Source organism: Pristis pectinata, chromosome 12 (genome assembly GCF_009764475.1).
Source record: "Pristis pectinata isolate sPriPec2 chromosome 12, sPriPec2.1.pri, whole genome shotgun sequence".
Classification (NCBI taxonomy): Eukaryota; Metazoa; Chordata; class Chondrichthyes; order Rhinopristiformes; family Pristidae; genus Pristis; species Pristis pectinata.
The window spans coordinates 4,438,956-4,463,804 of record NC_067416.1 but is presented as its reverse complement, the minus strand read 5'-3'; the positions used below and the strand labels follow the sequence as shown (position 1 = coordinate 4,463,804).

Genomic DNA, 24,849 nt, shown 5'->3' with positions numbered 1-24,849 from the left:
TTATGCAACATCTTTGACACAGCAAACATCTCAAAAGGTCTTCACTGGCGCACTATTGAAAATGTGACACTTACCCACAAAAGGACATTGGGACAGATGACAAGAAGCCTGGTCACAGAGGTCGATTTTAAGGTCAGCTTAAAAGGAGGAGGAGAAGGAGATGTTGTGGGTTAGAAGAGGTTAAACGAAGGTAAAATGTTAGTCAGGACTCCATGAAAAAAAAGGGTATGATTAGTGGGAGGAATTAGGTAAAGGACAAATGCGACTATATTTTAAAAAAAAGCAGAAAGTAATTGTTAAATTCATGACATTACAACTAGGAGCTTCCATCATCTCTGATCCAATTAAAATCGTGCCCTTATCTCAGAAAAGTACAATAATACAATGTACTGTACCATTCAATTCACTGGATGAAATTTGTTATCTGGAGTAAACAGTGAACATATTCATAGTGGTATGAAGACAAAAATACAAAACTGCATGCAAATTAAGAAAACGACAGTACATTGTACAAAGAGTTACTGTACAACAGGTATAGCATTACAGAGGCAAATCAGATGTTAGTGTGAGCTTGGGACCTTTTAACTTTGGAATTATGAAGGGCAGAGCTTCTAAAACTTTAAAATAGTTTTCAAATGCAAGTCACTTTACTCTAAGAGGATCCCTTTAATTGTTCAGGAATGCATTTAGTAGAGGAAATACAACCAGCTAGCAATTTCTGTGAAAAATTGGGAGTGAGAGCCTCAGGTCCTTCATGGGAGACAGAACAATTCCAAACAGAAAATTCCCAACCACAGACTCTCCAAAATTCAAACACCTAAATATGTGTGATTGGTTGCAATAACCTTGGACAGGTATAGAAAGTTTAAATGCTGCAAACTGAGCTATCAAAATCATGGGGCACTACAGTACCATTGATGGAAGGGGGAACTTGGGCAAACTTCTCAATAGCCATTTCCCTGGCCAGGACATCAGGAGAATTCTCTGCACCCAAAGCATATTTACATCACCAGATAACACAACTTGATTAAACAGAATGGGGGTTGTACAGCACAAAAACAGGCCCTTCACTCACCATGTCCATGCCAACCAATGTACATATCTATACTAGTCCTATTTACCTGCATTTGATCTGTACATCTTTAATGCAACTGTCACCATATAATACTGAACCACAAAGAGACAACAGTGCAAATGCTGATGGCAGGGGGGTTGGTGAGGCTGTTGTTTAGGACTCTGCTTCTGTCCATGTTTTGATAAACATGGAAGTTCAAGATGTACTGAATAAAGACAATACCACATTTGTCATTGAGCTCCATCTCAATATTCTATATTGAGTACAAGGCAAGACCCAAGTCTTGCTGGAAAATCCCAGCATTATCGTGGGGAGCTCTGTCAGTTCCTACATGGCAGACCAGTCACAAGACTGGAGAGTAAATCAATTGTAATGGTAATAATAAAACTAGAGATTAGCAGGGAAAGAGGAAGGTAAGCAGTTTCTTTTTAATCATTTTATTTCAGTTTGATGTTTTTAATTATTTCAAAGTGTCTTGTTTTTCCAATTGTAAAGGCTTTTAATTGCCTCTGAAAGGGTGGGAGGGGCAATTCCAAACTGAAAGCACAGCCACCAGTGAAGGAGTGATGCAGATTGAGGATGTGAAAGAGTCCAGAACTGAAAGAATGTGCAGCAGCTGGAGGGATGCAGGGCCGGAGATTATTGCTGTAAAGGAGGGAACAAAGCTACAGAGGGAAATGGGCCACAGCTGAGTGTAAAAATGAGTGTGCGTAACATTGCAGCCTCCCTCACACTCCAAAAAAAGATTAGGTAGCCTTCCTTAAAGTGGGCATTGGGGGAATGTTTCCCTTGACACCAGACAGGGGAACCAATCACAAGGTACCAGAAGTGCCAGCTCAGTCTGCACAAAAAAAAAGGCCAATATAAATTCTGAAAAAGAATTCTTGACTTTTGGACAATAAAAATCAAACCTTTATCCTGTATCCAATACACACAATTAACTGGAATACATTGAACATTTACTTACATCACTTGTTTATATGGGAGCACATGCACTAGAATGCCAGGTCAGCCAGATCAACCCAAGCTTGCCCTGCTGCGGTCAAAGACCACAATCACTTTCCAATACACGTTGCGGTACGGCAAAAAGTACCAGAAGCCTGCCGCAAACCAGCAGTACTGGTGCAAGTGGTCCAATCAGACTCCCATCCAGTTAGGATCAGTGACTGCAGCACAAGGCTTCTATGGCATCCACGCTTTTGCTTTCAGACTCTGAGGTGCCTCACACGTATGATTAAAAATTGAACTGACTGTAACATATGATATGCCAAGCCATTATGCAAGAACCATAAACATCAATAAGCAACAAGCTGGGTTTTGTGATGAAGACTTTAGAACATGGAAGAGTACATTTTGCTTACTGATTGGATGTAAAACCACAATATATACATTCTCTTACGCATGCTTCGACATTGTATTGTACCCCATTTACCTGCACGACTCACCCATTCTATAGTGCACATGGGGAAGTTGCTCTGCAGCACTGTTGAAATGTCCTATGCAATGGTGTGGGTTGGAGTGTGGGCTAGCTAAGGACAAAAAAATAAAAACAGGCATGCTCCTGGCATGGAACTTGGTGTCCTTAATCCTACATACATTCAGCAGTCACTAACTCACAGTCCACAGTGACACTGGCTCTAGAAGCTTAAGCTCGTTTACACATGGGGAGAAGAACAGGGTCCCTTCACCTGGCTGCACTCCTAGTTTGTTTTGGAACAAAGCAATGAATTAAACATGACAGACTCTTTCATGCTCCTAGTTGTAAGTGCTGTTCACTTAAATCTGAGAGCACAGACTGCAGCATTCATTGAGCCGAGCACAAGTTAACACCTTGTATGGTACTTAATCTTGTCTGCAATTAGAAATATACAAATGCTAAGACTTCAGATAATGGAAGATGAAAATATTTACTATCAAAAAGAAACATGAGCATTATTTTACATGGCTTAAGTATAAGCAGTGAATAGTTGAATGATCCAGAAATTGTAATATTCCAATCAATATTTGCATTTACCAAAAATATTTGTTACCTTTTATATTTTTAATGGCTAAAAGCAGTTCACAGCCAACACACCATTTTTGGATGGGCTGTCACTATATTGTACACAGAAAACAAAACTGTGTTTAAAACGGCTTTAGCAATTCAGTTGGTGGAGAGGTCAGAGGTTTCATTGATAGTTTACACCAGATTACCCAATTTCAGATAAGATTGTGGTCCCTAATTAACATCTACATTTAAAGCTGCACCTTTCATGGCCTCAGGATATCCCAAACTGCTTCAAAGACAATGAAGTACTTTCTGAGGTATTGCAATGTGGGGAAACATTGTGTAGCCAATTTGCAAACAGCAAGATCCCAGTAACTGTAGTGTGATACAAGCCACATAGTCTATTTTAATGGTACTGATTGAGGCAGGGTACCAGGAACCTGTGTCCACCTGGGAAGCTAAATATGCGCCCAATTCCATTTTGTCTAAAGGCCGGCCGGCTCCTCTAACAATCCAACTTTTCTCGGTACTGTACCAGGAGTGTCAGCCTTGACTTTTTTTCCTAAAAAAGTCTGTGCCCAAATTTCACCAAGGTGGGTCCAAGTTTCAAAATTGTCTTATAAGTCATAAGACATAAGAGCACTGCACTATTTACAAAAGTCTTACACTATTTACAAGTTCAAAAATCAGGAGTGTGGAGCTACAGCAACACAAAGCAACATGCTATGTGGAACAGAGCACTTTGTTTGACCAGTGCCCCTGCTGGTGGATTCAATATCTATCTTTCCACTACCACTATCTACAAACTGCAACTCAAAGTTAATATGACAGCATTGCCTCAAAGCAACCATCAAGTAACGCCACACCATAAATATACATATATTTCAGTTCATTCATCATCTGTGCATCTCAGAATTCCCTGCACCACCGTGGGAACATCAACACAGGGATAATAGCAACTTCTATGGGCCACAACGGAATAAACAATAAACATATCCTTACCAGTGTCACCAGCTCCCAAGAACAAAATTATTTTAGAAAACATAATAATACAATTTATTGGGTCTTGAATTTTTTTTTGCTAATGCTCTGTGCTGTGTTGTAGAGGTTACTATGCTTTCAAGGCCCATAAATTTTAAGATGATTCACCTTGGATTAGCGTGTGACAAAGATATGGGTATTTTCTAAAAGGACAAGTTTCTGTCAAGAATACTCACTTGTTAAGAAATGACATTGCAAATGTAAAATAGTTTATACAAACTGCTTATAAAATGCTACCTGTGATGACTTTGATGAAATAGTATTACTTATTCAATTCCAGTGGGCTCATTTCTTAATACCAACCATTTCAGACTTAACTGCATATTCTAAACCTTCTGGCTGAAATCTCCCATCTTAATACAAGATAGATGCAGTAGCAGGTAAATGCATAGGCGTATGGTTGCTCTAAATTTGTGAGGGCACAGATCCTGCATACATGCAGTTGGTCCAAACTGTATTCTCAACTGGGTCTTTCTGGTGTGCATTCTCTGAGATTAAAGGAGTAGCTGCCCTAGCATCACCTCCCCCCCCCAACCCCCCACCCTCTTCTCAAATACACACAGCCAGAAACATAAAACTTTTGTACTATGGGGACATGCTGGAAAAAATAATACCAATGATGCTGACTTGCTATTAAAGGCAGCCATTATTCTTCTGCTACCACCAGGAAATGTGACTCCCAACAGGAGTAAACACATCTTAAATTACATCGTTATTACTTTGCTTACTTTACAATGTTGTCGCTAGCTATCCATGCTATAATGCACCATGAGCAACACCTTCATAAAGAGGGAAAGAAGAGCACCAGTTTAATGTTTTACCCAAAGCATATGGGAAGAAATATGACTATTTCACAAAATGCTTAATCGCTCCACTCTCAATGGCTTTAAAAAAAATGGACATAAACCATGAATTAGTAAATATATAGTAAATGTGTGTGTAAACAAATTGCATTCCATAGAAGTACTTTGTTTTTTTTATATAAACAAAATGTGTAGTTGTCATTTAAAGAAAATTATGAATTGCGAGAAAAACAATCTGCTGGAGGAACTCAGCAGGTCGCGCAGCATCTGTGGAAGGAAAGGAACGGGTCAAAACCCTGCATCAGGACAATTCCTTCCCCACCGACAGATTCTGCTTGAACCAGTTTCTCCAGCAGATTGCTTGTTACTCCAGCACCTACAGCCTCTTGTGTCTATACATTTTGCATACTATCAATATTTGAATGATGAAAAAGGCAGTTAAATTATTAAATGTCCTATCAGACTTGGTACTGCATGGAGCTGGGTAGAACTAGGGCATTTAAGTGGTAGTTGTCATTCATGGGAGCAATTGGGGATGGAGGGGTGGGAACAGGTTTTGTAAGTTAAGAAGTATCAACAACGTAGAATATGTCTCAAGATTGTCATATATATGCTGAGAAACACACAATAACTTTATAAAGTTAAAATTAATCTAACGTTCAGTTAATAAAATCTTCTGACTGACAGCACACAAGATTTTTGGCAACATATCCAAGGAACTTCTCTTTCTGCAATACTTACAATGAATTAAACGACCCAAGAGACGATAACTTTATTCTGACATTAAGTCATGGAAAACCAAAAAGGCAGGAGATATGAACCACCACTGTATTTTAATATTGTTGAATTTTGAAGCTGGCATTAAGAATCCAAACTATCCTGAGTTTTAATACTTATTGCCTTGAACATTAATGGTTACCAGAGCCTGAACGACACAGCTTTATAATTTGCATATGCAGACATTTTATGCTTCTCCTGGTGCCATGTTATACATCTCCAAAATAAACTTCATTGAAAGTCAAATTCAGGGATGAGGGTTTCATATGCAAATGAACTGCTTCAAAGTTCAACTTCAGTGGGAAGAGTGCCAAAACATTGTGCTATGGTGAGAGTGAGAACAAAATGTTCAAGAGGATATACAAATTCAGTTCTGAGGATCAAAAATTTAAACAGACAGCATAAAATTTAACAAACAAAATTTATTAGAAGAATAGTGTTTTCGTACTGAAACTGAGCCTAGCAACCAGCGAATACTGCAAACACAATACAGTTAGAACTTTTTTTTTGTTAACTTGTTAAAACTCTTGTAATAACAATCAAAAATCTCCACATGCACGGAGACAGAATCTGTTTTCCAACATACTTTACAAGACAAACAACGACACAAATTACAAAAAGATCTAAAATTACTGGTCACTTATAGTAAGACATGGGGTATTTTATATTCCAGTTGAAATTAATTTGCATTTTTAACAAATCAATTAATAGTGCAAAAAAATAAGTGCCGCAACAGCTGTACAAGACATTGATAATAAATGGACAAAGATTTAAGAGATACATTTATAAACGACTGCAAAATAAGCTTTCAAAATTATACACCTTTGTCAGGCTGTAAACTGTACGAGGTCAAACAGACCAAATGGGCACCCGTTCTTTTGAACATTACCTGAATTGGAGAAGTTGAGTTAGTTTGCGAGTGGGGCAGCATGGGAACTTTTAAGATAGTACTGATCAGACCCCAGCTGGAGCCATTTGTGGTCATGTGCGCACCTCAGCAGAATTGTGGCTCCATGCCACTGGACTTTAAATCATAAGCCTACTTCTGTATCTCATGGCCAACCCAGGATACATACAAAGAGGGAGAGACTTTAAGAAAGTCACTGCCCAAGATTATGATCCTTAGTAAAACGTTAAAGGAAACCCTTGCAATAAATCAATATCCAGGTTACTAAGGGAGGGCTTAACATCACATACACACACACATTCCCAACTCAACTTGTTAGCAGCTCAATTTGCACTGAATTGCAGCCAAAACTAGTAAACATTCCTGAAATGTGGGACTGAGGTAATCTGCTTTCGATAATAAAAGTAGTTTATTTAAGACATTAACAGCATATTTGATACTGATCAACACGAGTGTGAGAGCTTTGTTGCCATTTTTGATGGGGCCACAAGTTTGGGTGTAGAGCACCGTCTGAGTTAGCCGCCATTTTGGTTCCTCCAGAAAATTACCAAACTCATGTAGCTTTTACATCAGATTCCCAACTTTTTAAATATTTACTTCGCAACTAAAACTGACAGTGAATTTCCTGCAAGTGATTGCCATTGCCCGCAGACACCAAGTCTGCAAGACAGAGTAAAACATATTTCTATGCTAATGGAGTGAAACATTTCAGAAACTTTAATCAAGTTACTTTGTATTGAACAGAGGAAGGGACACAAGATAATTTACATATGATATAATGAGCAGGATAATGCTCTGACTTCTAAAATAGCAACATGACTTGCTCAATATTTTGATATGTGATTCACGAAAATTAATGTGTAACATGGAAATCCAATCAACACATCTCCTGACCACTGCTATCTGAAGAATGAAGGGCAAATAAATAAAGTCACTGTACCAGACTCGAGCTTCAAAACTACTGGACCAATTCAAGTATTAAACTAATTAGCAAGCACAAGTCATTATACTTACAGCATTATGCTGGACAAGGCAGGAATGACGAATTTCAGGGTCATTAACCTCAAGAAATACGATTTAAAAATCAGTAAGCAACCATAATAGTTCAGATATTTTTGGGATTGACAAAATTGATACAAGACCTTTTTGAAGAGATACAAAGCCAAATAATGTGTGCTACTACTGCATCAATTCCTTGCCTATTTTATAAGGTGGATTTAAAAACTGTTAAAAGGTGCACCTATAGTGACCCTGGTGGAAGGATTGGGGGTTGGTTGGGGGGGGGGGGGAGCGGTGGGTTTAAAAAAGACAGAAAACAAAAATCAGAGTTTTGAAATTTGCAATACGAGGATCATTGATTCTACCTACAGAGCCATTCACCCTAAAGACTGCTTGCAAATCTCAGGTTCCTTGTTCATTGCAACACAGCTTTATATTGCTTGGTACTGCTTTGTATTGTGGTGTGTTAACAACAGAGATTTTCTAAAATAATACCATGTATAAAGAACACCAGGAGCAAGTTCACTCAAACTGAATTGAAAGGGGGAGGAACTAGTACAAACTACAAGCAAAATAATAGATTTAAATTTAAACTATTATTTGTATTGGCTGATAATTTAGTACATGGTGGACAAATTTACAGAGTCCTAAAAGCAACAAAAAGGTGTGAAGGAAGGTCATCATTCAAGTTACTAAATGATTTTCTCTTATTAATTAAAGCAAAAATCAGTTACTAGAAGGAATTTGAAAGATACTTGAAGCAGCAAAATATTAAAGGGCAGGGAAATTGGATCACAGTGGATTATCAGAGGAGCCCTTAACCAGCACACTTGATGAGATGAGTTATCTCCTTTGACATTGTTTGTCCCTTAAGCCCCAACTACAAAAATTGGCAACTGTAGAGTAGAATTTCTACAAACATATTAAAATTGTAAACAGCACTTTTGAAATATGGTTTGTTCAGAAAACAGAGCCCAAGAAGTCTGTACAGATATATACAATTGTGGAGACAGAATGCCACTATAAAATGTCAGAGGCACAATGTAGAAAAAATGCAGCTTCAGCTTGGCAGATCAAGTTTTGTTAAACCGAGTAAAAATCAACATTCACCAACAAATATGTGGCAACATTTAATCATCTAGTTTAAAGTACCTGCACTAAGTAAATGGTTGAAGTAGTGTGTCAAATGTCCCTGAGGGTTTTTTTTCCAAAAACTGTATTAGGTGTTTTTTTTAAAAAGTCACTTATTCTTCTTGCAGTTAACATGAAAACAATATACATGCTTCCACAACTGAAATAACAGTTACCAAATCAAATAGGGTTTGTTTCTTTGATGTCCATGCAGGTGGTGATAGGTCATGCAGCTCTTCCATCTCACTCCATCATTTTAAAACGGTTACTTTACACGTTCTGTGTGTGTTCATCGTAGTCCCACACAAACCAATGTAATTTTTGTGAAATATATCTTTTGTATTTTGTAGGGATACTGTAATTGTGACAAGTTAGTGACATCACTGGAAACTGTCTGCAATCAACAGAGCCTGCCTTTACAATGGGACATATCTCCATTTGTTTGGATTAACTACTTAGCTAACAAGTGGTATCATTAGAACATGTAATGAGGAGTCACACAATACAACTTGCATCTTGACTTCTGGCACTGACACAATCTCATCTCATCTGTTGTTAGGAATAATAACAAGGTACAAATTGCAGATATTGGTATTTAATCGCAGATAGCAGTGTTTATTATCTTCTCTTTTTCCCTAACATGTTGTCATAAAATGTCATTTTATTATAAAGAAAAGATTAGCCATGTCTCTCCAAAATTTTCATGTCTTAAAGTGAAATAGGCATTTGTGGCTGAAGAAGGAACCTCAACAAGTACTGAACAAAGCAGCAGAATGAAGGAAACTACATGAAGGCAGCAGGATTGTAAGAAAGCAACTGGGGAATTTAAAAATTCTATATTTTTAAACATACTCTTTTCACACATGGCTCCATTCATTTCTTACTACAATAAGAACCAACAACCTTAACCAATTCAAAAAAAGTTGCAGAAAACCAAGGTCAAATTAAAACTTCTCAGTTAAGGTTGCTAAGATTGATTTTTGGGCTTTATTTCAGTGAAGGAAGTATCAGGCTCTGCTGAGTTGACAGCCACTGCTAACTGCTTGTCAAAGTTCATGGTCAAGGCTTTTGCATGAATAAAGATTCTTCTGGGAAAGCTACAGAGTAGACAAACTGATGGAGAAAATGGTGAGAAAAATACCTGAGTTTCAAGCTGCTTATGAAACCAATCAATGCATACATGATACACACATCAAAAAGAAACAAAACCTACCATTCTGTCAATATTTTCCCCCTAGCTTGAGAATAGCACACCTTTTTACTGTTTGCCACTCTATGGAGAATATCTGAATTAGTAGATGCATTTTAAAATGTAATACTGAGAAATGTTACATCATTAATATATTGCACACACCATAGAACTGGAAACTAGTGGCAGTTATAACCTTGGATAAAACACAATTGAAATGCTTCAATAGATTTTCTGCTTTGAAACCAGAAGTATGTACAGCTCTAATAAATGGACAAATTATTCTGACCAACCTGACATGTTCACAGTCAATACTGAAGCCAGATATTCTTAAAATCTCTGAAGCAGCTGTCATCATCATTGCAGATTCAATTATGCTAAACTATAAACTGGGTCCAAAATGCTCATTATAACCACCATAATCAAATTAAAAACAATAGTTTTTAGTTCAAAATACCTCAACTCAACACTTGCTATCAGTAGCTAAGCTGTACCAAATCTGGAGTTCAACTTCTATGCCATCCCAGTGCCCTCTACCTCAACACACATACACCCCGTTATCATTTTCTGGTTTAGCTGCAAGTTAACTGCTGATTACTTGCATAACTCAATTTTCCCTATTGGCCTTGATCAAATTAATAGTGCATGGGAAATCAGTCATTGTCCACTGAATCTTAGTATTACAGAAATAATTTTACACAAATGCTACTTTCCAACATAGATTTTGTGCATGACAAAAAGGTAAGCAATTTGCAGTAATGTTTACTATACTCTGTGATAGAGCGCTAAATGGTTTGACTGCTCAAAGTTCCTACCCTCTGATCTAACCAAAAAGAAAGGAGTAGTAGTCAAAAAAAAGTGCCGTTCTAACTTTGATACTTTAACTGAAATGCAGAGCAATGATAAAGTGGCTTCAATATCAATTTATGAACAATTTCAGGCTTACAATAAAAGATCAAATACAATTACACACAAGATGACTCAGATGCAGCACTGTCGCTAGGATATCAATAAAAGATGGTGGCAGCAAGAAACAACTGTATTACGTTCACTAACATGACAAATATTCTGAACGCAACAAGAAATTCAGTGTTCTCAAAATTGAGCTGCATTTTTAAAGAGCCTTCAGAATTATGGAATACTAAATTCTAATGGCTGCTGTGCCATCACTGGTGATCGAGATGAAGAATTATATTGTGTGCACTGGCACAGCAGGACAATCCACTAAATACCAAATTTCCTAAGCTTGTTGGTACCAACACAATAAATAAGCGTAGTGACAACATAGACACATGTAAATTATGATATTAAAAGATCTGTGTGTTACAAATTTGCCTGAAGGGGGAAAGACTTCTTCTAAAATTAAAAAACACCTGTATGACAGCAAAAGATGAATAAATTAGAAAGTAATAAGAGTTAATGTGTTACTTATTGTAGGGAATAGAGCAGAGAAATATAGTAGATGGTTATTGAAACAGAGATACGTGTTCATATTTTAAAAATACCGCACTGTTACAAGTCACTGCTCTATTTATACATATAGAAACATATTATAAACTTCAACCTACCATAAATATTTTGAAATAGATTTAGATTTTAAAATGATATCATCCTTTTTTTTTGAAAAAGGCAAGAATGTTAACACAGTAACAGTATTTTGAAAGGCTAGGCACACCATTCTGGATAAAAATAGTGAATCAACTTCACTTCAAATTAACCTCAAGAACTGTGTGATGAGCAAAAATAATGATGGTGATGCAATTGGACGTCTGCTGCATACAATTTTGTCTACTTCAATCTTTTCTCTAATATATTACAGAATATTTATTTTCTCTACGTGAAGTTAAATAAAATAGGATTCCAACAGAAACAGGCGCCGTAATCTATAACTAATAAAAACAAGTCCCCAATATTTAAGAGGGTGGTATGGTTTGCCAAATTGTTTTAAATGCAGTTGCTGTGACCAAAACTGCCCTGATTTTTACACTTGCGTTGTGCTGTCACACATCTAATTTGTTTCACAAATGAGGTATGTTGCCCCTGACCTGACACATCTCTTTAATATCTTGGTCATAGTTTCCATGGCAACCTATTACCTGGATTAGAAAATCAGATAAACACAGCTGAAGTCAAGATTACATTCAATGATCTAAATGTATTGCAAGTTTGGAGGAAAAATGCATAAATGGGTTGATAATTTTAAAAATGCGAGATTGGAATATTAAATTTAGAGTCTGTTTCAATATCGTTAATGATCAACTGCAATGATTTAAATTAAATTTATGGATGCGCACTACAAAAGGTAGCACTTTCCAAGAAGCTGATGCCTACTATTTACAATTTTAACTAAATAAGCATTTGGAATAAAATTGGATGTTGTATACATCAGGAGAAAGAATGGAATGCGAAATATCAAGAGGTCTCAGAACTGACCCATACCAAAGGGATAACTGGGTTCATTCACTAAAAGCGTTCTTTTTGATGAAGGTGGGAAATTGTTTGGTTTCTCCCTCAGCAATGTACTCGTTCTCCCTCAGCAATGACAGCAGAAGCAACTAACCTCCTTTAGGGGCTTTAAGCCTATGCTCCTATTCACTGATGGAGGAACTACAGCAGCACTTGCATCAGAATGGAGTTTGATATATACCCTACTTCAATAACATTTTTCCATTTCAGGTTCAAAGTACGCTTTTCACTCACTCCTCTCCAGAAGTAATTTTAGCACAAAAAACAGAAAACACTGGAAAGAGTTCATGTTTCAGGTCTGATACACATGAAGAGTCCTTCACCTGAAACATAGGTTCGCTTTCTCTCCCAGTGGATGCTGCTTGTCTTGCTGGATGTTTCTGGAATTGTAGCTCCAGATAATTAAATTTTTTTTAAAAATTCTCCTTCTGTAAAGTATGTTGAGATGTTTTTCGGGTGTTAGAAGATCCTATATAAATGCCATTGTGAGATATTACTCCTTTGTTATGGATTTCTGAGATACTACACTAGATTATGACACAGGTAACAAATGTCATTTTAGCTAGCATTTGTAACAAAACATTACTGCTTTCCTTTTATGCATATAGCAAGATAGAGGAGACATTAGTGTTGTAGAATGGAATTCTTTCCATCTGAAGCACTCAATGATGGCATTAAGCATACCACATATACCATATTACTAGCTACAAACTAGAGCTCATTATATTCTGCCTTACAATAAAACAACCCGATACCCGGAACACCTAACAACAGATATCTCTTCATTTCCCTCTGGCCAACTTAATGAGATTGTCATTTAGTATCAAATTACGTGCATTTTAATAGTGTGGGTCTTTGCTGACTAGGAATTGCATGAAGCTCATCTAAACTTAGTTCATAAAAGGACTTTCATGCACTTAATGCTTTTTTCCATAATTCTAACAAATTACATGACTGAAGATGCCCAAGTAATGTGGCTGATTCACCTACATGGTGCATCACAACATGATGTCCTCCAATTACTACTTATTACTGATGCCATTCTTAATTTTCTAGTAGTGAAGATTCTCATTTTTGTTTGTGAACAGAATTATTATAAATTTTCACTATATCAAAATTGTATCCAATTAGGTAGTTCACAGATTCCAAACCCCCCCAAACAAGGGCAAACTTTTGTGTTTTTTTTAATGTTTGTCTTAGAGTAGACTTCATTTCTATTAAAGGATGGTGTGCCTGGTCATTTTAAGCAACGTTAGAGCAGTATTTGTAACATTATGTTATTCATGTAAACTCATAAAAAGCATCCTAACAGAAAATATTCTGGTTTCAAACTTGCAAATGCAAGCACAGAAACAACCCAAAATTTAGCAAAATGGATTGAGCAAGGGCCATGTTTCTGTGAATACAGCTCTTAAGTTGCCAAATGTTACAGTCTAAAGACCAGTTGATAAAATGACTTAAATGTTTTTCATTCAAACATTAAGAAAACAGCATGGCTCCAACGCATGGCTCAAATAATTTTTGGTTGTAGGTTAATAGTTAAACCTCTCCATTAAATATTATAGCTGTATTCCAAATAGAATGGAAATTGAACATTTTAACAAATACAAAATATAGCAAGTTAGACACTTCATGTTGCTTTAGAATAAATAAATACAAATAAATAAATAAATAAGAAGCTGGTCACAATCAGTTAAATTTTACATTAAACAAGATCTCACTTCAAATGCCAACGTTTTTTCCCCCTGAAGTCACAGAGAAGTGGATATGAAAAATTTGGGAGATTGCTTCACATTTCTTCTATGAAAGAAATACAAATCATTTTCCCTCAAGTTAATCTCTTCTTCTCAGATAGCTTATTCAAAAATAGCTAGCAATTACATAATAGTGTAAGCTGCTCAAGAGTTCTGTGATTTTCAAAACCCATTGATACAAGAAATCTTTTCTGGTGAGTTCATACAGAATTACATTATTGGAACCAAGCAGTTCTGCAAGTAATTCATGAGAAAATTAGTATTTTAACAATGGAAGTGAAAAAGCAGTAATAAAACACAAACAGAAACACCTACAGTAAATGGATCCTGCAATATACCAAAGCTTATGAATCTTAATAAATAAGGCTGCAAGGCTTCTGATAAAATGGCAAAGTCTCATATTAATTATTACAGTAGTGAAGTTGTGCATAATTAGATATGAAGTCTTAAGACAATTGCAGTACAAACACAGCATAATATCATCAGCCATTTCACTGTCACGAGCTATGTCCTAGGTGAGCACTAGCATTCTTTTCTTTTCATTCAAAAACACCCCCAACAGAGTATATTTGTTAACATGAACCACAACCTCTTGCCTTTAGAAGCTGAAGAAATGTTTAACTTTAATGATTCCTACAGATGTAAAATTCCATGTTTTTAAGGCAGTCACATCATGTGACAGAACTTCAATGCACTTGGTTAACTGAGGCAAACATCTGGTCCAACAAGATCACATGCAGGCCTTAGTAATTGAATGTCAGATTCTGGATGTGTGCCTATTCTTGTCTTACTTCAAATTATTAAAATGTAGGGAAACAAGTATCGATAATTTAGACATTTAAAAATATGCAGTTGTGATTACAATTTATAATTTTGAAACACGGACTAAGAAAATTCAGGCAAGGCATATTCAAATGTCTAATACAACCATTCATTTTAAAATCACAATTATCTGTGCTTCTGGTAAATAAAAAACAATTCCACTTTAACACCTTATTTACATCAAACACAGGTTAAATTAATTAGAGCTCTCTGGTTGCTTGAATGGCTGCAGCATTTCACTGTTGCACATGAAGATATTTTTAAGACTGAATCTGAGCCCTAAAAGGACATCGGTCAGAACCTGCAACTTTGAAGCATCATTCTGCCCTTTATGCATTTGTCAGTTTATACATTTCCAAATTCGGGGAGCATTATGGTGTCTTTCCTATTAAATATACATACATTAACAAAAGTAATTTTTAATATGGTTTTCAGTTAAGAAACCTCCATTATATTTTGAAACTGACATTGAGAACGAAAGTACGACAATGAGGTTAAGGTGCAACACCAATAATTAAACAAGGTGTGAAACACTGAGTAATCCAAGCTCCATGATGCACTAACTTGGGTGCAGCTGAAAGAAACAGATTACACTTTAAGGAATATTTCACTTGTTTAAGTCCCTTCTTTCAAGAAAAATAAATGAAATGCATTTGTAAAAACCTTCTTGGAAAAATTAGAGATTTAAAAACAGAGCTGCCATTTCAGCAGAAATACTGTATTCCTTATTACTCAGTCATTAAATAAAGTGATTTCCAGAGTGCCAGTTCCTTTGTCAACTTCTTTGATTGCCTATGAAACTAATATTTTACTGTAACCAAGAACGTAAACTCAGAGAATGGAGGGATCAAGCTGTGTGTCCAAGACCTACCACTCTCCGATGCACAATTGGCTCAGCTGCCACTGACAAAATTGCCACGTTTATACTTCATGGCATATAATTTCTAACACTAAAGGCCGGTATAATTAGATGAATATTTTTCCCCCCTCAGTAAGGGCAACTTATCAAATAAGGCCTTCAGTTTTGCTTAATACATGTCTGGAATAAAAATTTAAATAAACCTGTAGTATCAATTTCTTTGTATCAACAGCAGCTATATCTAGTCAAGAGACAAGTTGATAATTAATAATTCATGAAGGCAAAAACGTTTGTCAAAATATGCTGCTTTGATTAAAGGACCATTCCTTACTCGTCAACAGGGAGGTACGATGGCACAGCAGGTTGTGCTGCTTCCTCACTGCTCCAGGGACCCTGATTGGTCCCGACCCTGGGTGCCATCTGCACAGGGTTTGCACATTCTCTCTATGATTGCCTGGGTGCTTCAGTTTTCTCCTACATCAAGGATGTGCTGGTAGGTTAACTGGCTACTGTAAATTATTCATTGGAGCAAGTTAATGGCAAAGGGGGAGTTGATGGGTATGTGTGAGAGTAGTTGCAGGGGTGTAGGGAAATAAGGAGAGGGGAACATAACCACTGGGATTGCTCCCCAGGAGCCAGCATGAACCCAACCGGCCATCTTCCGTGCTGTTATATAAAAGAATACAAAGCTATGCTAGACAGAAAAATTATTCAACCACGTTGCACAATGATTTAACAGCAAAATAAGCCACTATCCCATGCATTGGAACATTTTCTATAGATTTATATGACACCTGTGGAGACATGGAAAAAATAAAAGATCCCAGACCACTTTATGATAAGGCCTATGTACAGCAATGTATTCAGCAACTTTGTGAGGTATTTTAACATTTAACACAATGTAATTTTGTACAGCATAATTTTTGAGCTAACTCTTTGGTTTAATGGCACTAGACATTCCCAAAGTGGTGAGAGTGTTTTGGGTCAGGAGGTATCCATGCTGCTCAATATTTAGTCGGCTGAATTAAATTTAATGATGTCACCTGGTAATCCAAAATGGATAAGCGGTATATTTGATGCTCCAGGGAAGGAACACCCTTGCACTAACTTCCTGTCCTGCAGTAGTACTTCTTCCAAGGATCTGTGACACCGATCTGTTCTTCATATACATAGGAAGGTGTTGCATTTTGGTAAGTTAAACCAGGGCAGGACTCGCACAGTTAATCGTAAGGCTCTGGAGAGTGGTGGAACAGAGACCTAGAGATACAGGTGCATTTCCCTGAAAGTGGCGACATAGGTAGACAGGGTGGTGAAGGGGTATTTGGCACACTTGCCTTCATTGGTCAGGGCTTTGACAACAGGAGTTGGGATGTTACAACTGTACATGTTGGTGAGAGCACACTTGGAATATAGTGCACAGTTCTGGTCGCCCAGCTATAGGAAGGATGTCACTAAGCTGGAATGAGTGCAGAAAAGATTCATGAGGATGTTACTGGTACAGGAGAGTTTGGTAAACAAGGATAATCTGGGATTTTTCCCAGAGCGTAGGAGGATGAAGAGATGTATCAAATCATGGGGGCAGCGATAATGTGGATTGTCACAGTTTTTTTTATCCCGGGGTAGGGGAGTCTAAATCTAGAGGGCAGGGGTTTAAGGTGAGAGGGGAAAGATTTAAAAGGGACACGAGGGAAAACTTCACAGAGGGTGGTGGGTATGTGGAATGAGCTGAGAGAGGAAAATGTAGAGGCGAGTACAATTACAGTGCTTAAAAGACATTTAGACTGGAATATGTACAAGAAAGGTTTAGGGGGATAAAGGCCAAATGTAGGCAAATGGGACTAGCTCAGCTCCGACTAGCTCACATCTTGGTCGGCATGGACGAGTTGGGCAGAAGGGCCTGTTTCCATGCTGTATAACTCTATGACAGCGGTTGAAAATGTCATCAATTTCTAAATGAATAATTATAAGAAAAATAGTCTCAATTAACAAAATCTTACTACCAAAAAATGAATCAACACGCAAGTATGTAGGTTGGTGACAGTGACAATGAAAGGCAATCATAAAACATCTAAGATAAAACATTATTCATTAAAACAATTCCAGACTGAGAATTTAATATTATTTCACACTTTCGTTATGATATTGGAGACCATTCAGTCCATTAAGTTTTATCCTGGCTCTCAGAGAAATCCCATTAGTTCCATTCCCCTATTTCCCTGAAACACATTCTCTCACAGATGTCCATCAGAACCTCTCTGAACTTCCTGACTCCCACCTACACAAGGGGTAATATACAGCGGCCATTTAACATACCAGCACAGCTTTGGGAAACCCCTGCAGCAATCATGGGAAAAATATGCAAACTGCAATGAAGTACCTTTGGGGAAAAAAATGAACAATTCAAAAACAAAAAACAGGATTGAACCTGCGATACTGCAACAGTGAGGGCACAGCACTGATGCACCACCGTGGCAACAGATTCATTCTGAAATGGTCATTCTGTCTAGAACTCAGATTAATGTCTCTACCTGAACAACTAAAAGACCAAAAGACCTTCTCCTCTTCTCCTTCCGTTCCTCCCCCCACGCTCCCCACCACCCCCCCCATCTGTTGGCTTCCTATGTTAAGGAGCACTAATGCTCCAAAACGGTGCCAAATGTCCCAATGGTAATTGCATTCTTTTGTACTGTGAGAGTAAAAGCATAACAAAACCAATGCTTTTAGTAAAACAGCAAGGGGAATTTCAGAAAAAGACCAATACCTGGCCCTAGGTTCACACAATACGTTTTTCCCCCCTCAAAATTCCCTTGGCTCTTCTCTCTTCTTGTGATGTTACCTCCTATAAGGGCAAGCCCCTGAAACATAGCTCTTCATGTTCACAACAGCAATCCAACAATAAATGCAACTTAGATTTTATTTCCTCCTTTCTTTGTGAGAGGAAGTGATTAACTACAACATTTTAATATACCTAAAAACAAACCAGATAAAACTGAGGGATGGGACAGGCAAGGGAGCCCGAATCCCACCCCTCCGATGCCATACTCTACCACCGCACTGACCATGTTTACACTTGATAGCACCTTGACTCTAACATCGAGAGCATGCATAACCAGAGCATAAAACTACGGATTTTATTTCTCAACAAGACAAAGCAAATAATTTTCAGTTTTGTCCAGTGTCTAAATATTATCCAAGTACACTCATTTAACAATCATTGTCTTCACATTGCTCAGTAATTCTCTTCTTAATTTTGTATCCAATCCAATGCAAAGGGTACACCTTTAAATTGCGCCAGGGATACAATTCAATTTAAAACAACTTTCAACTGCAAAGCTTACACAGTCTCAATTTTTCCTACTATTGTTTCCCAATTTTCTATCAAGTTATTTTAAAATTTTGAGACAGGTTTTCAGATTTGTTTTTTTTTAAAAAAGCTCTTAATAATAAAAAAATCCAAAATAAATTGTTTGCCAATCTCATGAACACTCCTGATCCTTAGTCCTGCAGTTATACTGACATAATGGTTTTTCATCTTACATGAGTTTTATATTCCCCAATTTGGAGTATAATAATTACTTTTAAAATATTATCTGCCACTCAAAGATAGAAAGTAAGGTGGCCAATTTTTGGGATTAGATACGTACATTTTAGCTCCTGCACAGTTTTAAAAAGCCACAACATTACAGCTGCACACCCTTTCTAATCCTCCGAGAACCAGATGGTGGAGATGGGGAAAGTGATATGCCATCTTCAGATCAATCCAGTTAAATAATCAAGAGTTACCAGATTAACTGTACATGCCACAACTGTGCCCTTGTGGGGTAGAAGGCCATTAAGTCCTGATACTTAAAAATCAAATCTAGTCCTTTCATATGCAAACCTAAGAAATTTATCAAACTTGAACTGATAGAAGACATTTTAAAATTGATACCATAACTTTGAAACTTACCAATCAGTTAGCAGCTCCACAGAACATTGCCAAATGCAATGCCAACTTCAGAATGTCTTACAATGACAAATTCTACAAAATGAGTTAGTATTCACTGTAAAGATGTTGCTGTATATTTTAATGCTCCAAACTTGATAACAATTTGCATGCAAAGGGCCAATATTGTGAGAAATCTAAATTTCATCCTTAAGAAATATTTTCAAGTCTAGAGATTCTGTTGCAGCAAATTTTTCACGATGATTAATTAAACATCATTAAAATAAGGCTCCTCTTTGCTCACATTGAGCTAGTAAGCCTAATTTTGCAGTAATTGTTAAACAGGAAGTGTTGGGTGAAGGTTGGGATCTCAATATTTATTGCTTAACCACATTGAAACAGTATTTTCAAACTAACACTAGCAGGTTAACGAGGCTCGAACATTTGGCGATTAACGTGAACTTGGGAGGGGGGGCTGAAGGAAGAAGAGCGGGATGGAGGACGGATGGGGTCGGGTTGACCGTGCAGAGGTACAACCTCTTGTGGATTTTCAGGAGCTCTGCTCCTCGTTGCCTCTTAACTAGGCCTGTTTCCAATGATATCAAATAAAAGCGCAGCCATAACAAAACGTCCTTTTATTATCTACAGGCAAGCTTCTGATTTCACCTCCTTACCGCTCCATTAATTCATCTCAATTTGCTAGGAGTTCTCAAATAAATGATTTCTAGGACTAGGGGAATGAGCACGTCTATTTTTTTTTAAAAATGTGGGTCAAAATAGCAAGACAACAGTAAAAATAAGCAGACTCTTTCTTGAGCCTATTTACTCATTATAATCAACTTACATTTCATACAGATGATTTCCAGTTCACAATGACTCCATTGCCTTTGAACTCCATTTAGGGAAATTTATCAAAAGGCATTTTCCCCCAAAAAAAAGATACAACTACAGTAACATCCCAGGAGTCCACAAGCCTTGGTGAAAGGGACCTCGGACGTCCCGCCTGCGCTTGCCCCGATTGGTTCAGCGCAGAGTGCCACTCGCCGACTGGTTATTGCAGTCGTCAATCTGCTGCTTGTGAGGAAGGTTAGAAGCTGCTGCATGTGCCTGTTTCATTTTAGTTAGAACGGTGGGGGCAGAGATGGGAATGGATGTTACCCAAGAAATAGATACAATCAGCTCAATAACTGGTGTCAATGTGATTCATTTCCAGCACGTTGTTAGCTCACCATCCTTCTGGTTAGATTTCGCCCGAGCAGGAGGTTGGAGATCAAAAGGCAAATGATGAGATTACGGATCCTGTGCCTTTTCTTTTAGTTATTTTAGGGTGCCGAAAACCAAGAGGTATTGCCAGCACTTGCCTAAGATTGGATCTTTCTACTCCACTCCAGTTTATAAATCTCGCTGCATGTTTAAAACAACCAAAACTCAAAAGGACATTTTCCTATATTGTACATTATTGTATTTCTATAATCAGACTTCAAAAACATTTGGAAAGTGTAAATCCAATTCTTAATTTTTCAATATTTTGAAATTCAAAACATTGACTGCTTTAATATAACAAATTCCGCAATTTAAATTTAAAGGGACAGAGAATAGTTTGGTAAAAGTATTCTCGTTTCTCTGCTGGGATGGGAGCACCCAGAGTATAAACCCATCAGTTTCACGTCAGCTGCATTTCTTATACTGATGGAGAGCGGGAAACACCAACACAATGAAAAGTTCCTGGCCTGCATTGTAGGTTACCAACAGTCAATTTATCAACTATATTTCATAGAAAGCTACATGTATCGTGGCGATCCTATTGATAGCGCTATTCACCTTTTTTTTTACTGCTACTTTTTGTAGGTTCAGAAATTTGATTTACATACGGTTCATACCCCTTTGTGCAAAAGATGCACAAACAGTAGTTAGTTAGAGATTACATTTAAACCTTTTCTATTTGCTGTAAATAAAGTAGTAAATGCCAAAAATACTCAGGAGGTCAGACAGCATTCACAAAGAAAAGGTTAATATTTTGGGTTGATGATTTTTCATCAGAACTTAGTCATTCTAGCATTTTCCATTTTTACTTCAGATTTCTCAATAGCAAAAGAGCTTATCCCATTCCCCCCCCCCCACTTCAGCCCCACCATTGTGTTTTTTTAAATTGTTGCTGTGCTAATGCTAGTGCTCACCCAGATACCAAAAAGTATTAGCACCAATACAAAACCCTACTCAGCTTTTGAATTGCTAGGACTGTGTTCCAGCTCATCATCCACCTCTTGGGGCTCAGCACTGATGAGTTTCAACTTCTTCTTCGGGGGGTTTTTCAAAGTACCCAGCCTCTCTTTCACTTTATATTCCAGGGTACTATGTGGGATTCCGTAAGTACTCTGGGCTTTTGAGACGCTCATCTTCCCATTCATCACCACAGTGATTGCTTCTTCAAGGATTTCATTGTTATATTGTCGATAGCGTCCTCGCTTTTTTCTGGGCTGTTTCGAGTCACCTTCTTGCTCAGGTGTGCCCTGCTGCTTGCTGGAGGTTGGCTGATCCACAAACGAGTCCCAGGAATCATGTCCTCCATCACTCAAACTCACCACCCCTTTCCTGTGCCACAAATTCTGCTTCGGAAGGATCACTCTGAGTTTCCTGTGAAGCGCGCTTTCAATCTGTGAATTCATGAGCAATGGGCTACACGTATAATGATTTGTGACATTGGTTCCACAAGTGAGATCCATTCCTCGAACCTGTGGTATCTTCAAATCCACAGAAGCTGAGCAGCCTTGGTCTTTCTTTGCATCATGTTTTGTCTGAACTGATCCTCTCTGAAATGCAACTTGGCGTGAAGAAAGTTCCTTGGCATCGGTACGCGCATCATTTCCCCTGAAACTGGCATGCTCCAGATTGAATTCATAATGTGGTTTGGCCCAAGGGGCCTCTCTGGCTAGAACTAAGTGCTGTCCACGGTGCTGAGCTGTTGGTCCTAAATTGGATGTGGATGATGCCTCATTCCTGTTTATAGGTTCCTCACCCTTTTGGGCTGATCGAGTCACTGGTATTTTGAGAATAACAGAAGATCCATAACCGTCCTGTGTCACGGTCTGAAAGCTTCTTAGCGACTTTGGAAGTGCCCCTTCAATACTTTGCGATTCGCAGTCCAATTGCTGCTGGCCGCTTCTCCCAGGACGCCTAGGATTGGATGGAAGGAAACTCAGGTGAGCAGGACTTGCACAGGCAGGAAGGGATGGATGGGGTCACTCCTTTATTAGAAGAGCTTGCTCGGGTAACATCACTATGAATCTATGGATTTTAATAACCTCATCTTCTGCATCAATTCTAGTTTTATTTGAATAATTATTTATAAAATGTTTAGAAAATATTCACCAACATTCTGAAATAACTTAAAATGAGGGCTGAAATCAAAGGTTCCCTGAAGATACAAAACAACTACAGCTGTAAACAGCAGTCAATGTTTTTAAAAACAGTGAAGTAATTTCTGTTGAACTGACTTGTGCAACTATTCTATAAACAGGAGCTTTACTCCCCATTACAACTTATCATGTATTATCACTCTACAAAGGTGACATTACCTGTAAACAAGTAATAAAAGAGTTAGCCAAATGATGCAGATTCACCAATGTCATAATATATTAAAACATTTTAACAAACCCTTTCACCAAATTTTGCACTAATTTTTCAATAATTAAATCAACTTAAAATTACTATTCTGATTAATCCAACCGGAAAGCTATCAATAATTTTATTGTGCTTGCCGAAGTTACTTCCTGACATTAATCCTTTCACAGATCTTTGAAAAGGGAATATTTGCAGGGCCAAAGGGGAATACCAGAGGACCAGGACCATGCCTGCTATATTGTAAAATTATATGGTTACAAATCAGTTCATTCTGTTCTCATTCACACAAGTAGACTTTCCATCGAGGGCCACTGGGTAGATACACAGAGTAGAATCACGCCTGTAATCTTCCCTCCAAGTCAATTCTAGCAGCCGTATTTCCACCCAGCTGGGATCAAATTAATTGGTGCATACCTGGACCTAAACTAGCACTTCACTGGTCTACGTGGCCTGAATATTTACTTCATTAGCCAAATTAATCCCAATCCCCTGCTGCCTCTTCACTGCCTCACAAATATTCATCCACAAAGTTACTACGGCTATTATCTGCTGACACAACCCTTTCAGGTGGCACATTTCAGATCATAACTTGCTGCATAAAAAGTTCCTTTCTCATCTAATTCTTTGCCAATTACCTTGAATCTGCATCCTTTGGTTTCTAACCCACATGCCGTTAGAAATATTTTCTCCTCATTGACTCCAGCAAAAGCCTTCATTGTTTTGAACACCTCCATCATAGCTAAATGTAACATTTCAAAATTGCTGATCATTAACCAAATAATTTTTACTTACCTGATCTGGCTTGCATATTATGCCAAAACCATAATTTTTGATACTTTTATCCTTAATAGAATTTAGAAATGCTTAACTTCTTTGGCTCACAACTTCAATATATCAACAACATTGAAGAAATATCAGACTTTTTCACATAAATAATTAAAAATGCATTATAATTGTTGAACATTAATGGGGACATTTTCAGGTATAGAGTTTACAATAATGCATGTTTGATCACAACTGATCCAATTTGTGGTAAAGATATTAAAATACTGACTTAGCAGAGTCCTCATAATTGTATAATGAAGGAAAGGGAAAAGATCCCGATTAGATCCAAGTCACAATATCATCTTGATCTGGAAGTATAGTAGTATTCCTTCATTGTCTCTGGACCCAAATCCTTAGAACTTCCTACCTAACAATACTACGGGACTCTCTTCACTAGAAGAATCGCAGTGATTCAATGTCATCATCACCGCCACCACCTTCAAGGTCAATTATGATGGGCAATATGTGCTGGCATGAGCAATGATGCCCTTATGCTTCATATGAATAATAAAACATACAAATTCAAGCATGGGTTAGATATATTGGGAAGATCACTCCACCATGTAACAGTTGCATGATTGCAATCTAGGACAGATAGCTCTAGACACCTTAATACCTTTGAGTATCAAACTGTACTCAATTACAGGTTACCTTGCTCAAAGCTTACA

General features: G+C 37.6%; 1 protein-coding gene across 1 annotated transcript in view; it reads right to left on the bottom strand.

The window, feature by feature from the left end:
* Positions 1-24,849, bottom strand: part of LOC127576871 (uncharacterized) — a 102,590-nt gene that overhangs the window by 25,560 nt on the left and 52,181 nt on the right. The window contains 1 exon segment of the mRNA XM_052027677.1: positions 21,953-22,909. Coding sequence (XP_051883637.1) covers positions 21,953-22,909 — 957 coding nt within the window.